At 35.1% G+C, this 16,179-nt stretch overlaps 2 protein-coding genes across 7 annotated transcripts; one reads left to right on the top strand and one right to left on the bottom strand.

The window, feature by feature from the left end:
- Positions 1 to 1,076: 1,076 nt before the first annotated feature.
- Positions 1,077 to 11,579, top strand: LOC104893485 (SWI/SNF complex component SNF12 homolog). Of its 6 annotated transcripts, none has more exons than XR_007270463.2 (4): positions 1,077 to 2,641; positions 7,337 to 7,443; positions 7,809 to 7,875; positions 7,979 to 8,392. XR_007270463.2 is itself a non-coding variant. In XM_048637566.2 (3 exons), exons 1-2 carry the CDS (start codon positions 1,359 to 1,361, stop codon positions 7,407 to 7,409), a joined length of 1,356 nt encoding a protein of 451 aa, XP_048493523.1. In that variant the 5' UTR covers positions 1,077 to 1,358; the 3' UTR covers positions 7,410 to 7,443; positions 8,415 to 11,579. The 6 variants fall into 6 exon arrangements, 4 of the variants coding, with proteins under 4 accessions (XP_048493523.1, XP_048493521.1, XP_010677890.1 ...); XR_007270462.1 differs by having other exon boundaries at positions 1,078 to 2,641; positions 7,840 to 7,875; XM_048637566.2 differs by lacking the exons at positions 7,809 to 7,875; positions 7,979 to 8,392 and adding an exon at positions 8,415 to 11,579.
- LOC104893484 (cytochrome P450 94B3) lies at positions 9,657 to 16,017 on the bottom strand. Its single transcript, XM_010679586.4, has 2 exons — positions 15,229 to 16,017; positions 9,657 to 11,329 (listed from the first exon to the last, which is right to left on the bottom strand). Exons 1-2 carry the CDS (start codon positions 15,808 to 15,810, stop codon positions 10,313 to 10,315), a joined length of 1,599 nt encoding a protein of 532 aa, XP_010677888.1. The 5' UTR covers positions 15,811 to 16,017; the 3' UTR covers positions 9,657 to 10,312.
- Between the last annotated feature and the right edge of the window lie 162 nt (positions 16,018 to 16,179).

Raw genomic sequence — 16,179 nt, forward strand, 5'->3', positions numbered from 1 at the left:
GTCCTGTTCCTACAACACCTAAGGCACCTAATCAGGCAACTGCTACTCCATCAACCCAACAATCACATTCAGCTGTCCCTATGCACAACATAGGATTTCAAAGACAAGCAAATGTAATGTAATTTCTGTAACTACATTTTTTATTCATTCACAGTTGCAAATTCTAGAAACTAATGTGTTTATATCTTGCAGTTCAATGAAAGTCAGTCAAGCTCAAGCAACACAAGTAGAATAACCAATATACCTTCAATTGGATCATTGTACTATGGAGCAACACAATTATTCTACGGCTAATACAATGTAAGCATCTTCTTTCCCTTAATTACATAAAATTACATTTTCATTAGCAAAAAGAAAATTACAAACACTAACATTGCCACAACAATCCTACATTTCATTAGCTTCTTGTTGATATTTTCCACTTCATCTTCTACTTCCATCTTGCTTCTAATGAAAGCTACCATCTCATCCCTTATTTCAAGAGGATGAGGACTGTCAATCCACTCAAAGAATTGGCAACCCCTTCTTGTTCTATAATTTTCACAAATATAAAACCTCATGAAAGGATTTCTCATAGTTTTAGAAACTCTTTTCTTTTCTACTCTGCCACAATCACAGAGCACCTCATTGAAATACATGTTCTTTGCAGATGGAGTTTTGCTTTTTTTTAGTTTTATTGGTGATGGTGATTGCTGATTGAAGAGGCTGACCAATGGAGTTTTGCTTATTTTCTGATTTTTTGGCTTCTTAATATATTTTGGGACGTAAGTACACTCCCCTGCTTTTTTTTGGGTTTCTTTGTATAGCGCATATTGTGAAACTGTATTTCAGGAACTAAAAATTCCAAAAATTCCAACGATTACTTTTTAATTTTAATTTTCCTTTTTTTTGGGTCTAGTTAACCTCAGTTGAGTTAACGTTGAGTTAACTTGTCGGATTCTTGTCATCAGGTCCCAAAGGATGCATAAAATAATTATACCTGAATGGTGAAAAAGATGATAGTTTAGGTTCTCTTTGTAACCTCCGGAAAATTTTCATATACAATCTAAAACCTTTTTCCCCTTGCATTTAAAATCCTATTAACCCTCGATTACAATTTTATTCTCTTTATAGATATAGATTCACCCATTCCCATCCAGCTCTCCTTCCTAAAACCACAAGTTCGTATTTCCGCCATCAAATTCGAATAGTTCAAGGAACAATTTCGAGGAAATTCCAAACATTCCGCGCAAATTCATCCCACTAAACCTCTCTTGCACACACACACCACTAATCTTGATCTCTGCAACCAAAACCAAAAGCCCAATTTATCTAACAAACAAATCAACAAACAGTTGGTGTGCCTCACAAATTTCACCATGTCTGAAACTCAACCTCCATCAATGGTTCAGCCCACACAACCCCGTCCCTCAACCCAAACAACTACCCCCACTCCCCGTGCGCCATCTCCGGCGGGTGGCTCAAACACCAAGAAAGGTCACGGCAAACACCCTAATAAGCCGCAAAGCTCTTCCGGCACGGGCGGGGGCACGCCTTTCAAGACAATGGAGCTAGCCCCGGCGTCTCGGCGGAAGAAAAGGAAGACTTCTGAGAAGAAATTGCCCGAAAAAGTGGCTGCCCTTTCGCCGGAAAGTGCACTTTATACTCAGTTAGTGGAATTGGAAGCCAAGGTTGATTCTGCACTTGGTAGGAAGAAAACTGAAATTGAGGAGTCTGTTAAAAAGCCTTGTTCTGTTCAGAAAACTCTTAGAATTTATGTGTTCAATACATTTGCTAATCAATTAGATGAAAATGGTGATGCACCCACTTGGACGCTTAAGATAACTGGTACTGTGTTAGATGATGGGGTTGATTCTAATAGGTGTATTTCGAACCCGAAATTCTCGTCGTTTTTTAAGAAAATTACAATTTATTTGGATCAAACACTTTATCCTGATAACCATGTGATTTTGTGGGAGAATTCGCGTTCTCCAGTTCTTCATGAAGGGTTTGAGGTGAAAAGGAAAGGGGATAAGGAATTTACTGCTATTATAAGGCTTGAAATGAATTATGTTCCTGAGAAGTTTAAGTTATCAGCTGCTCTAACTCAAGCTCTTGGAATTGAGGTCGAATCGCGTGCTAGGATTATGACTGCATTGTGGCATTATGTCAAGGTTAAGAAGTTGCAAGACCCTAATGATCCAGCTGTGTTTACATGTGATTCAACTCTAAGGAAAGTATTTGGAGAAGAGAAGGTTAAGTTTGCTGTGGCTTCACAGAAGCTCACACAACATTTGTCACCTTTGCAACCTATACATTTGGAGCATAAGATTAAGCTTTCGGGGAATAATCCTAGTGGAAATATTTGTTATGATGTGTTAGTTGATGTTCCCTTTCCTTTAGAGAAAGATATGTCTGGTTTCTTGGAGAAGATGGAGAAATGTAGAGAAATAGATGATTATGACAGTTCTATTGTTGCTGCTATAAAGAAGATCAATGAGCATCATCAAAGACGAGCATTTTTCCTCGGATTTAGTAAGTCACCTGCCGAGTTTATTAACACACTGATTGCTTCTCAAGATAGAGATTTGAAGGTCATTGCTGGTGATGCTATTCGTAATGTCGAGAAAGAGCATCGAAGTCAATTTTACAACCAACCTTGGTAAGGCCCATCATTACTTCTTTCATTGTTTACTAATGTGTCTCATATACAATCAATATTTAGCATTGTTATAGTATGGGTAGTGAAATTCCTTGTAGCCATAGTAGGGGATCGTAACCCTGGAACTTGATTTTGTCAAAAAAATTGTCCTAATGTGGTTTGCAAATTGATTTTCCACCTTGAAGTAGATGGCTTGGATGATATCATGTGGCTGTAATAGAATAGATGAAGAGCTGTAATAGAGTAGGTGAAGATGAAAGAAATTTGCAAAGTAAGAAGAAGAAACAAATGTCGAACTTCTATAGTAATGGATAGTTGATTGTAATATTGATGTTAGCATATCACCATTATAACCCCGAACCCTAGAGTGGCTGGTGAAATCAGAAAGAGAAAGGCATTTATCTCTAGAGTGGCTGGACCATTAGACTTTCTCCCTTTTTCGTATTCCCTCTCCCATTACATCATTCTCTCTCTGTAACCAACTTCTGCGCGGAGTTCCTTAAATGTGCACGACTTCATTCTCAGGGGATTCCAAAACAGAATCTCAGGAGAATTAGGATGTGATTCCCATCCTACCCTTTCCCCAATGTCTAGTAAAGTAAAGCGGATAGCTGGCTTAGGCTGGGTGAGTCGATGTATAACAGTGGCAAGAGTGGGATGGATGCATAGCAGGTAGAGGCAGCAAGCTCTGTCATTCTTATTGATCACCTTTACCATTTATCACGTTAATTGTTAGAGTGTTGTTTACACGGAGACAGTGAATAGAAATGTTGTGAGAGGAGAAGAATGATTCCTCGTGTAACAATATATTCCACTACATTGGCTTTTTTTATGTGAGTATGCACCTTTTTAGATCTCAGGATGCAAATGGAAAGCATGACAACAGATCCATATTCTAAATTATTCATCGTAAAATTCATGTTTCTATTATTTCATGCTTTTGTATTCGTGAACTATTGAGTTGGAAAAAGAAATCTTACTTTTCACTCCATGAAATATTCAGTAACCCAAACTTTCAGCCTCAAAAACTCAAATCTTGTCTGTAATAATGCCTTATAATGTCGGATCTTGATGGAAAGTGGACAAGCTATTTTGTTTTCTTTTTCTGCTTCTTGGATTGCTTGGAACTCTCTGTCAAGTGCTTTTTCTTGCTATGCAAAATGAGTCTTGCTGTAGCAATTGGCGACTTCGGTAGCTTGATTTGGCTTGCGGACCATGTCTGCAAGTACTTTCTCAACATGTTACTTAATGAAAAGACCCCGAGCCAAGTGAGAAAGAAAGTATAGCTCAAAGAGCTTTTCATGTTGTTAGATTATTCAATTATCTTTGCCTCTTTGGGGTATAAATATGAGAACGCAAAAGAATGAAAGATGCACAATCTTGAAACTCCGCTTGGTTTTGAATCACTTTGTTCTGATAAATTCCAAAAGGGGAGCAAGATTTTATTTTGGATCATTGTCATTTTTTTTTCTTTGAATGAAAAATGGACACAATCACCATCTTGTGTAATAGTCTTTCAAATATGTCATATCAGAAGTTAGTTTTAACAACATCAATATCTTTCGATACAAAAGTCATCCAAAAGGTATCATTGTAGAAATTGGTCTTAATTATGGTGGTATCGACATAAAATATTTTGTTTATGATATGAACTTTGATATATGGAGGCATTTCAAACTGAAATGATGCTCATGAAAAGAATGTTCAGAAGTGTTTGCTGGAAGTCTTCTGTTGGGATCTGTCTATGATTCGATGATAACTTAGATCTACTTTGGTTTTGCAATCATGACATCAACTCATTTCGCCAATAATAACATTTAATTTTTGATCGCTCTTCAGCCAGGCTTTGATGTCATCTGTTTTCAGATAGAGGGGACAACAATAATTATTTATAGATTATGGACAGAGGACGTGATGGAAGTGTGGAGGAAGTAAAGCATATTTGTACAAGGGTAGGTAATGTGAAAAAATACTGGACCATAAACTTGGTGGAGCTGTGAAGTTACCTGGTGCTCTAGAGAGCTCCTAGAAGAGAACAAAAATTTACTTTGGAAACCTCAGATGCAAATATTGATGATTTTGTTAAACTGCTGTGTCCTTACTGATCTGGTATTCTTGCTTCATCTTTATACTACTGATAACTAAAGAGATAGTAGGCACATGCATTCCATCAAATCAGTGCTAGGTGATTAAACTGTTGTGTCTTTAGTATTGGATCATGCACCCTTCAGCAAGTCCAAAAGTCCCTCAAATGAGTGCTACTAACAATGCTTTTGCCTAAGTTGTATGGGGATGGAATGAAACATTTGGTCATACCGTTACATAATGGCCGAGTTGTAACGAATTTCTGAGATGTCATTAGTCGAACCCCTTTACATAATGCTGTAATGATATTCACGTCACTCTCTTCTTGTCGTCCTTAACGTAATGATAATTCGTCTCTTTAGATTTTTGCATATTTCATCCATTCTTTGGTCCAAACTATCCAATGAAATAATAGAACTACCACTTAATATGTTTTAAATGGAACATACTATATTATATAATTAGTCATTCACGAAACGTGTTACCCAATCATTTTATGATAGATTTAGTCTTATTATGTTCAAATAATACTTCTTCAACTTAAAATCTGAAAATGAGGTTAAACCTCTTCAATAAATATTTTTATAAAATTCACGCCGTGCTGGCCGCGATTCGTTTCATCATCTGATTGAACTTGCTTCTGCGTCAATGCGATCATTACCGTGGACGCAACTGTGTCCACGTTTATTTTCCTTGACTGGGCGCTAAGGGGTCTGTCACAGGCAGCCTTGTTAGACCCTTTAGTTCCATGGAGTATTGTTGCTTTGTAATGTTTTCTGAAAGTTTATCACTTTCAGCTTTCTTATGCTCTGTAGCTGTTTGAAATTTGAGTCAAAATTTAGTGGTGGATTGAAATAATGTGTTTCATTCTTCTCGTGTTCATTGGGTGATGTAGTTCTTAGAGCATGTCAACAGGTTGGTCTTTACTTGGTCTTAGAAGAGAAAGAGTAAGTCTTATTTAGTCTTGTTGTTGTAGAAGACTAGTCTAACTATGGGGGAGGAAGACTTGGTCTTGGACAGTGTTACCTAATTTGCTATCTAATTTGCCTTTTGAATTCGCCAATTCGCCCAAAATGAGCCAAAAATGAACCAAAACCGACCATAATTCGCTTTTCTCAATTCGCGATTCGCGGGGGAAGGATTAAAGACCAACATCTGCTTGGGGTGGAGAGCCATCACCATTAAAGTGGTGCACGTGCCTGGAGAGAGGGAAAAAAGATATATTAAATTATTGGGTAGGAGAGAGAGTACATGGTGGGGTATAGTAAAAGAGAGAGAGAAATAGAAAGGCCAACTAAGACCAACCCACCCATTGTAAAGGAAAAAAATGATGAGTTGATGGATAATTAGTGGCATGTGAGGTGTAAGAAGGAAAGGAGAGAAAAGTGAAAAATGGTAGACCAGTGGGATGTTGGTCTTGCCATTGTACATGCTCTTAGGATTAAAAGTTTCAACTTGATATCAGAAATCAAATGTCAAATTCAAGGGCACACATGGCACCTGCAATTAAGGATTGATTAGGGTTTAGGTGGGAGGGGAGGGGGGGGGGAGTCCCCAAGAGAAATTATTTTAGGGCAGTGTTTCGTTTCCTTTATTCGAGTTTGGGATTATCAAGGGCATCATTTTTCACGTTAACTACCTCTGTCGCGTCTTTTCTTTCCCATGCAAAATTAGGCAACATCGTCAAATTGGTTGTTCCTCTGTCTAGAGCTGGACACTGCCTATGTCTTTTTACTGCTGAAGAAAGGAGAGGGAAGAGATAAGATAGCACTAAAAGATCTAGGAAGGGGAAAAAGATAGAGGATGACTGTTGCAATGAACAGTGCACAGTTGCCATCGAAAGGGTTGGTGAGTGGTCGCTGATGACTTCCACCCGCGGATCTGAGAGTAAATATGTGAGAGATAGGGAGGGGATACCGGGTGGCTTGTTTTAAAATGTATTTTAAGGTAATAGGTTTGCCCTTATAATTCTCTCTCCATTCCACCCATTCCAATCAAGTATTTTAGCCTTTTAAATATCCCCCTTATCCCTGTCATTCCAGGTGCACCACCCCTTCGAGCAGTAAGTGTTTGATCATAACATTTGGCAGGAAGGTCACCAGGCTAGCGATTACTGATTATTCGTCAGCTAGTTCTGACTTCTTAGGTATATACCATATCGAATTTTCAATTGTCTAGGACTTGATATCATGTCTCAGTCTGAGTCTGTTAGTCTGAGCACTGTGCTCGTTGTTACTCTTTAATTACTGTATGCATGAATGGATGTCTTTGAGCAAGAAATACTAGCGGAAGAGAATAATTAGATCGAGATTAAAGGTGCTAGGTGCTGAAGGGATGACTACTAGTTGTGGTCACAAAATTACAACTTACAAGTGCTCTCATGCTTTCTTTGGAACTTGTTTTGGATTGACTTCTTTTGTACAGAAATTCCTGTTGGTTGGTTCATTTGGTGGGCATTTGATTTATCAGTAATGGCCTGGTTGCTGAAATTAGTGAAATATACAAGAAATGCTCTGTTGCCAAGCTAGTTGCAATGCTGTTTTCCTCTTTGTTTTTATGACCTGTTTGTTTAATCATTAATCTGATATATTTTTTTTATGTTTGTTTTAGGGTTGAAGATGCTGTGATGCGTTATTTGAATCGCAAATCTGGTGCTGGAGGTGATGCTGCAGGGACTACATGATTTAGATTGCCTGAAGTCATTGATATCTAAATAGGTACACTGCTACTGCTTGTTGACTGCTGATAATCAAACCTTTTATTTTGTGTCAAAAGATTTCACGTGAGATGTTTTTGCTTGATATTACAAGCACCCTAGAGTAGATAACATGTCAATATTATCATAGGCATCTATGCTTTAGGACTTCGGTTTGTGTTGTACTCTTGTAAAGAAAGTGTAGCATGATTGATGACACTCTGAGCATGTCGAAATCCCTAATCTCTGCTGCAACCACTAATTTTGGATGAAGTAAAAATTTTACCCTGTAGCTCATTTTTTTTTATGTAATACTTCTATGTCTCGTCGAACAAGGCAATAAGTATATTGTTCATTTTTCCTGGACTCCTATCTTGACTGATGTAGTGTCTGTCACTCATATGGTGCTGGTTTGTAGGAATTATGAATCTTTTGCCATCAATTAATCGCGGAGGTATGAGTACATCATTTTCACTTTCGAGTTCACTGTGTTGATTATTTATATCTCTTTCTTTGATTAATTGCTGTCAATATCATTGCTGGTATTGCTTGGCAAGGAGATGATTTCAACATGAGGTGCAATGATAAGATTCAACCTATTCCATGTACATGGGAAAGAAAATAAAGTTTGGTCCAAGTACTTCTGAGAGCTCTAAAATGGTGATTCTGTGAAGAAGTCTAGGATTTTGATGTATATGCCCAAACTGCAATCTTTGGAGTATTACTCAGTTTTTGTGTGCGGGCGACTCCCAGAGTTGTTGCAAATAAAGCAGTTTGTCTTTTTTTTTTGACAACAGAGCAATTATGTCCTTATGGCCTTATTGCAAAGTCACAAACTGAAATTGCAAAAACGAAAACCAAATTCGTTTTTTAGATTTCCTTATATTTTCATTACTTTATTAAGTATTAACTTATATTAAATGGATTATTCCACAAGTCGTTAATGTTTGAAACGTCACGTGATTTGGAAACTTCTAGTCAACTTTTTTTTAGGTTTACGGAAATGACGTAGAGTGAGACCCAAGGGAGGGCATCACATTAGGCTTGGATTGGTGTGAGTGACTACGCGTCTACGCCATTCAGTACACTTTCTCCGTCCACTAGAAGTCTTTAGGCGGGGAGTGAAGAGTCACTTATCCCACAGGGAAGAATAGGAGTGTTCACACTTAGTACTAAGTGCGAGCACTTTAGTGTTGTTTGAAGTGATGTCACTATGAATTGTGCTAGAGGTGGCCAACCAGCACACCCAAGCTGAATGCGTATTCTTTTACGTTACCCAGTTTGTTCTTGTAAATGATTAAATTTTTGTAACTGTTTGCAATTTTAACCTGATACTTCTGCTCCCTATCACTTATTCAGTTACAACTTTTTCTGGAATGCTGAAAGCTTTTTGGAATGCTGAAAGTTTTAAAAAGGATTCGTTCTTTTGATTTCCTGCATCGAGGTTTTTAATACACCTTCCAAAAAATCTGGTTGTCTGTGAATTTCTTTGTCGTCCTATCGAGTGCAAAATTGTGGTGTTCAATCTTGGGAAGCAGCGCTTAACAACTGATTGCACCCATAATAAGAGCAAATTGCTTATGGGACAGGTTTTTAACACGTCATACTCATCCAACTTTATAAAATTAGTTGGCGTAGATTCTAAATACCAACATTCTTTTCGCAATACTTTCCAACAAAATGAATCACGCTTCTCCAATAAATGTGCTTTCAAATAAACCTTTGGTATTAAAACTATACTCCCTCTGTTTCATTTTAATTGTTGCACTTTGACATTTTACATTATTCACAAATTGCACTTTGACCCTCGTTTGTGATTTATACGTGAATAAAAATATAGTCATGTTGAATCTTGTTAGATTCGTCTTAGTATGTATTTTATTAATATGTACTTTTTATAATTTTTTACAAATACAAAAACTAAAGATATATATCGTCAAAATTTTGCATTGGCATGCGTGAAAAGTGTAAATATGTAGATTAAAATGAAACGAAGGGAATATAATACACCTCTTTCGTTTCTATATAAGTGTTGCAGTTAGCAGATTGATACTATTTATCAACCAATTTTGACTTCAGTTTCTCGCTATTATATAAAGAGTAACATAAACTATCAGAAAAATATTATAAAGAAAACATTATCAAGTGGTATTTTATTAGATTCAACCTTTCAAAATATAAACTTTTTATAATTTTTTATTTGTATATAATTAAAGATATTAATGATCAAACGTATTGAAAGATGTGAATTAGTGAATGTAACATTTATTTAGAAATAAAGAAAGTATTACTATATTGTCAAAGTACAAACCAAATACAAACAAAATTATAAAGGCAAGAAAAGAAACCCCATGTAAGACTTCTTAGCCCCAAAGAAAAGATTATTCCAATGAGATTTACCCAATTTCACACAGGGTAAATCCTTGACCTTTCCTCTCCTGCTAAGGCTACATAATCTCAATGAATTTATAACTGAACATGGGGGAATTTTTTAATTGATTACATACAAAGTTGTCCTGGAAAAAGAAGCAGCTGAATTATCGTTATGCAAGGCTAAGCATCCTTGAACAGTGCTTCTCCGCACTCTACAAGACAACCCATAAAGAACCACATACAAAAATACATAATACACTTGTCCTCCCCCCCCAAGTGACTAACATATTTTTATTTACTTGATGTGAACTCTTTCTCTACATCATTTCTTTTTCTTGCAAGTTTCCATGTATATAGCACGGACATGGTTGTGTCTCCGAAAAAAAGGAAACTACATATCATATTCACTTTTTTAGTTTCATTAGTACAAAAATGGCCGAGGTTTTGAAAACGAAAACGATTCAGAATCGAGAGAGTCTCAATTCTTTAAAGGTTTTCGGACTTGATAGATTACTAAATTATGAATTTATGATTTCCTTCACTCTTACTCTCAAACCACCACCCATATGAGCCGTTAAAAGAGGCACAAATACGGGTGGTTCATTACTTAGAAGCTCAAAATCAAAGCGGTTCATGATAGAAGCCATTACATACTTCATCTGAAGGAATGCCATTTCTTTCCCAAGGCATACCCTAGGACCAGCTTGGAAAATTGGGTATTCATAGGGATTTACCATCTTCAGTTTTCTTGTATTATAGTTATTAGATTGTTTATCAACTTGACTTTCAAACCAACGATCTGGATTAAACTTTAATCTGTCTTCACCCCAAATAACCTCCATTCTTCCCATTCCATAAGGAAAGTATGTAACACGGTCCCCTTTCTTAAGTTTAGTCCCATCTGGTAAAATATCATCCTTTAAAGCATGCTTTGAGTCCCACGCAACAGGAGGATACAACCTCATGGCCTCACATAGGCAAGCATGCATATATTTCATATTCTTGACTAGCTCATAACTTAGTGAGTCCGACCCTGAGTCAGGGTCGGACCCACTAGCCAACTCAGACATGATATTATCTCGAGTGGCGGGGTCTGCTAACCCTGATAATAAAAGCCAAAAAAGCCACGTCATTGCAGCTGCAGTAGTGTCGCGGCCTGCCATAATAAAGCTGATCACCATGTCCCTTGCTAGCTCACCGTCGTAGCCAGCAGAAAGGAAGCGAGAGAGGAGGTCCTGATTTTCAGTTTCATTTGAATTGGCAATAGAGTTTTGCTTAGTAGAAATGATGGTTTTGACAAGACCATGAAGTATGTTGATCGATTGTTTGAGTTGGTGCTCAGAGCCAATGTTAAGGGCTCGCTTTAGCTTCCAAATGGCGTAGATTGGGCTGGTGGCTCGTTTGGCGGAGATTGCGGCAGCGTTCTCGAATGCGGCAATAAGTGGTGGGATGGGAATAGAGAGGTCTAGACAATTGGGGTCTATGCCTAAGGAGACTTTGCAGATTGTATCGTAGGTGAATCTTTTTAGTACTTCCTGTAAAACAATTGCCACAAAAATGGATGAATTAGTTCAACTTAAAATTTTGCAATGATTAATTTGTTGTAATATTGGAATTATAGAGAGTTGAGACAAGATAGAACAAAGTTGTATATATTTGTTGTCACATGCATCATGTGATTTTTTATTATCTGAAAAGGATGCATCATGATTCATGTGATTTTTGCTTTCAGTTTTTCACCAATCAAATAATTGATCTTTGAATAAGAGTAAGTTTGTGGGTGGGTGTTTGCCACTTATCCCCTCCCCCCTTTCCCCCCATCATTCGAAGTCGCTTTTTTTTCCAGGCCCATCGAATTTCTTAGTACTCTTAATTTCGATTTTAATGTGACCGAATTCTTTGATTACGCGTCATGAATCATGATCAAATAATTAAGTGAATCAAAGCTCTTTTTGTCAACATGATGTTTTGACCAAGAAAACAATAGTAACTTAATTACTATATAATCCTATCCAAAATAAACTTCGCTACTATATATTCATATTATTCTATTTTTTCATTTCACATTGAGTACTCGTTGGAAACATTTGTTATTTTAAGATGAGTATATCAGTCTGTTAGACCAAAATTACGTAGCACTTGTCAAAGATAATCGTATCTGGGTACTTAGATATATACCATATTCAACACTTCTAGCTAGCTCTATAACAATTCAAACTTGTCATATCGATCCGTTGTGTTGGGTTGTGGTTTAATTATTCCGAATTGGTGTGATTTATGGATTGGCTTGGATTGGATTGAGTTGGGTTGGGTTGATAAATTATTTTTAAAGACTCCACGACTTTATAATAGGTATGATATAGTCAAAGTTAATTGTATAAGTGATGTTGTGGTCGAACATAACTATGTCAAATCTAGAATTATTAATGGTCGAAGGTATTTCGTTTAAGAAAGTTGTCGTAATCACATATTAATATTGTCGAGTCAAAACGGTTAAGTCTTATTTAATTCATAATCTATTAAATTTTTATCTTAGATTGAATTTATTGTGAAATTCGGGTCCAAAATCACCTTTTAGGTCAGATCAATTTATAGAAGATTTAATTAAGCAACATTATCCCCCCAAAAAAATAGTAACATTATAAGCTTTGTAAAATTTATTCTAAGAGCAAAATAAGAATTAAAAAGATCATTTATAAACGTGTGGACTGTGGGATGTACACTAAACTTTCCAAGATAACGAAAAAGCTGGGCAAAATCATGACAGTGTAGATCACATTTGTTTACTTTCGTCAAAACAACCCCCACCGAAGTTATTATATATAAAAAATTTCTACAAAAAGTAGAAACACATACTTTTAATTAATGTTATTACGAAAGTGTAATGCTTAATGAATGAATTGATCAAAGTTTTCATATATAGCGTGTTGCAACTAACTATTATGGCTGCTCTATCTCATCTAGATGCATGATTTTGTTGACATATCGTAACAAATTGCAAAAGAGCAAAATAGCGGTCAATGGATCATCATATAGGCAATATTTTAAGAGTTTACTGAGGATAATGTATCTCTATTATAGTGGGAGGTTTTGATAGTTTTATTAGTGTTCATTAATATTTTATTAAATACTCTTTAATGTATTTGTTATTGCAACATAATTAATGAGGGTAAAATAGTTATGGAAATAAAAAAAAAACTTTGATATAACTGTCAGATTTTTATAGTTACACATTTATTTGTATAATTACATTTAAAGTAAATTGTTAACCCAAAATAATAAATGAGGATTAAATTGAAATTTTCATAACACTTACATGCAATAACGCATCGCGTGAAAAAAAAACTAGTTACTCTGTAAAAGAATGTGGCAGGTGAAAAAATCAGTTAGTTTTTTCTCAATGTTTTAATTTAGTTCAATTCAAAAAAAAATATTTTAGTTCAGTTCAAACCAATTCAGTTCAGTTCATTCTAAACTAACAGAGCTAGTATGACATATAAATTACGAAAAAATAGGGACACTTGGCAATTGGCATTCAATAAGAGGTGTCAGGATAGACAGGCGTCATGATCACTCCCTCTTAATCTATACTAGTAATGTTTAAGTTTTTTTTTTTTTAGGAAACTCTTCTACTTGATTTTATTTCAAGAGAGAAAAACTTTGACTATTAAGATTTTATGGACATATACTATTCTATTTGATGAGCGAGTATGAAACAAAACATGATCATGTGCAATTTAGTAAGATTCTTCTCAATGCTTAATTTCATAATATTACATTATTATAAATTTTTATGATGTAAATCTTAAGATATTACTAGTTCAAATATGTTCATTCAAAACTCTGCAAACGAATATGAACAATAATGACGAGATATAGGAATAGTTCATATATTTCTCTTCCATAAAGCTATTACGCTACCACCTTTTTCAACATTACCTTTCCAAGATCAAACATCTATCAACTAAATACTCCCATTAGAATTTAATTGTGGATTAAACAAACATTTATTTCGACCCCAAAAGTCCATCAATCAAATACCTTATACTCCGTCCGGGCTTTTTAGTTTACCATTTTTCTTTCTGGGTTGTCATTTATTAGTTTACCCACTTGTTTTTTTTTTTTTTTTAGAATGATCTTATCAATTTTATATTATTATCTTTACTATAAAGTTTTCTCACTCTATTTTTTCTGCCCACCACATTAATTTCAATACAATTATATAAATTAAATTAATATTTTATCTTTCTTTATATGATCTATATACCTATTTCTTTTAAAATTTTATGTCTACAAAAATGAGTTAATTTATAAAAAGTATATATAAAACCAAGAGGGTAAATTCTGATGAATTCTTGACTAGCCAGAACTGGGGTATACTTCTTTCATTCTTTATTAAGCATAAAATATATATATGTCCAACTGGAATTTTCAACCATAAAATGTATATCTTCGGAATCGTATCGGAAACAAGACTTGACCGATTGATATAGTACAGCCCCTACTGAAGCATGTAGAAAAAATATCGCTGTTGAGTTTATGGCGTTATGCCATTTATCATCTAGGGAAAGTTTAATTACTGTATCACTGGTCACAAGTCACAAATGAAGACGAAAGTCGTTCTTCAGAAGTGTTTCTTCCAGGCCAATAATTTCTGACCTTTTCTATTATCCTTTAAGCTAATATATTAAAAAACATTTCATTCGTGACGCTATTAAAAATGTTTTTTTTTTTTTATCATTTACTTCATATATAATAAAAAATAAAAAAAATGTATTGTATAAGGTTTGATTTCATATGATCACAAAAATATATACTAAATTTTTTTTTACCATTAATCAAGTAAAATTTAATATTATTATTTCAAAGTAAAATGTAAATAAAAGTGAAAAATATAATTATTCGAGGTATAATCCGGACTTAAAAAGTAGTTATGTTACAACATACTATATGTTATTGCTATTTTGTTATTACAAAATTCGGTTTTTACGTATGTAACTTTAAAGGCTAATAAAAGTATAAAAATATTTCATAAAATGAATTTAATTTAGAATATTCAGACAAAATCACGTATCAATGAGTATTATTAGATATTAACGCTGAGTTATTGCTGAATATTTCTGCTTTTCATTTATATACGCAACCCTAGGCGGTTAACATGTAAAGAGTTGCATACATCTTATTTTTCTTATAATTTTTCAGCTTTCTAGTGCTATGATCTAAAATAGATTCAGACAAAGGCAGCATTAATTACACATGATGATGGATTGTATTAATATCTGCAAGTATAAAAATGAACATAAACTAAAGCTAGTAGCTTTGAATATTTTTATATTCTATCAAGTTTATATTATTATACGTGACGTACCAATAATATATTTACGCGAAAAAACAATAATATATTAATTGGCAACATGATGAAATAGTGACTAACCTGCAAGTCAATGATCTTATTTTGTTGAGCAGCAAGTTGAAGTAAAGGAATGAGTCGACTCTCAACTTCTTCCTCTAAAGTCTTGACCACAAATTCTCTCAAAGTTTTGGTAGTAAACTCGTGACTCGCCAACTTTCTTTGAGTTGCCCATAACTCTCCATCCACATTAAAAATGCCTTTACCAAGAAGATCACCTAGGATCTCAGCTAAGGGCTTACCCTTTGGGAAGTTATGGAAGTTGGTCTTGAGAATGTACTCAACATTGTCTGGATTAGCTGTTACAATGACTTTACGCGCTCCGAGTCGACTCACGATGATCGTCTGAGTTGGCGACTCGGACAACAAGTCGGTGTACCAATCTAATAGCCTCTTCCTGTTTTTATAGAAGGAAATAAGGCAACCAATAAAAGGGTATGAAGGAGGGCCATGTGATGTGTTAGAAAATGCTTTTGTTGAGAATAAGGAAGGTTTTAGGAGGGATTTGGGGTGTGTGAATTTGTGGAGGAGAGAGTAAATGAAAGAGGAAAAAAATAGAACAAGTGAGAAGAAGATGAAGAGATCATAGGGGTTGAGAGGGGGCATGTTGCTTCTTTTTTAGCTTATTGTATTGTGGTGTACGTGTTTGAGAGGATGGCTTAGCTTCTTTTATTTGTGGTTGTCAATTTCAAGGAGAGATGAGGAGATGTTGGGGGGAAGAGATTAGATATATATAAGGTGGGAAAGGTAGTAGGAGAGGTAAAATTGGGTGGGACGACTAGCCAAAGAAGGTAAGTGCTTAATTGGTAGTCGGCAATTTGTGAGACATCAATTATACATGCCATATATTTTAAGGGATTTTAAAAGCCCCAAAGGTGTGATTTTCTTTTTTTAAAAAAGAAAAAAATTATAGTTTTATAGGTAGACATATATTTTTTTTTATAAGGAAAGAAAAATTACAGTAATCCCTAGAAT

Source organism: Beta vulgaris, chromosome 5 (genome assembly GCF_026745355.1).
Source record: "Beta vulgaris subsp. vulgaris cultivar EL10 chromosome 5, EL10.2, whole genome shotgun sequence".
Lineage (NCBI taxonomy): Eukaryota > Viridiplantae > Streptophyta > Magnoliopsida > Caryophyllales > Amaranthaceae > Beta > Beta vulgaris.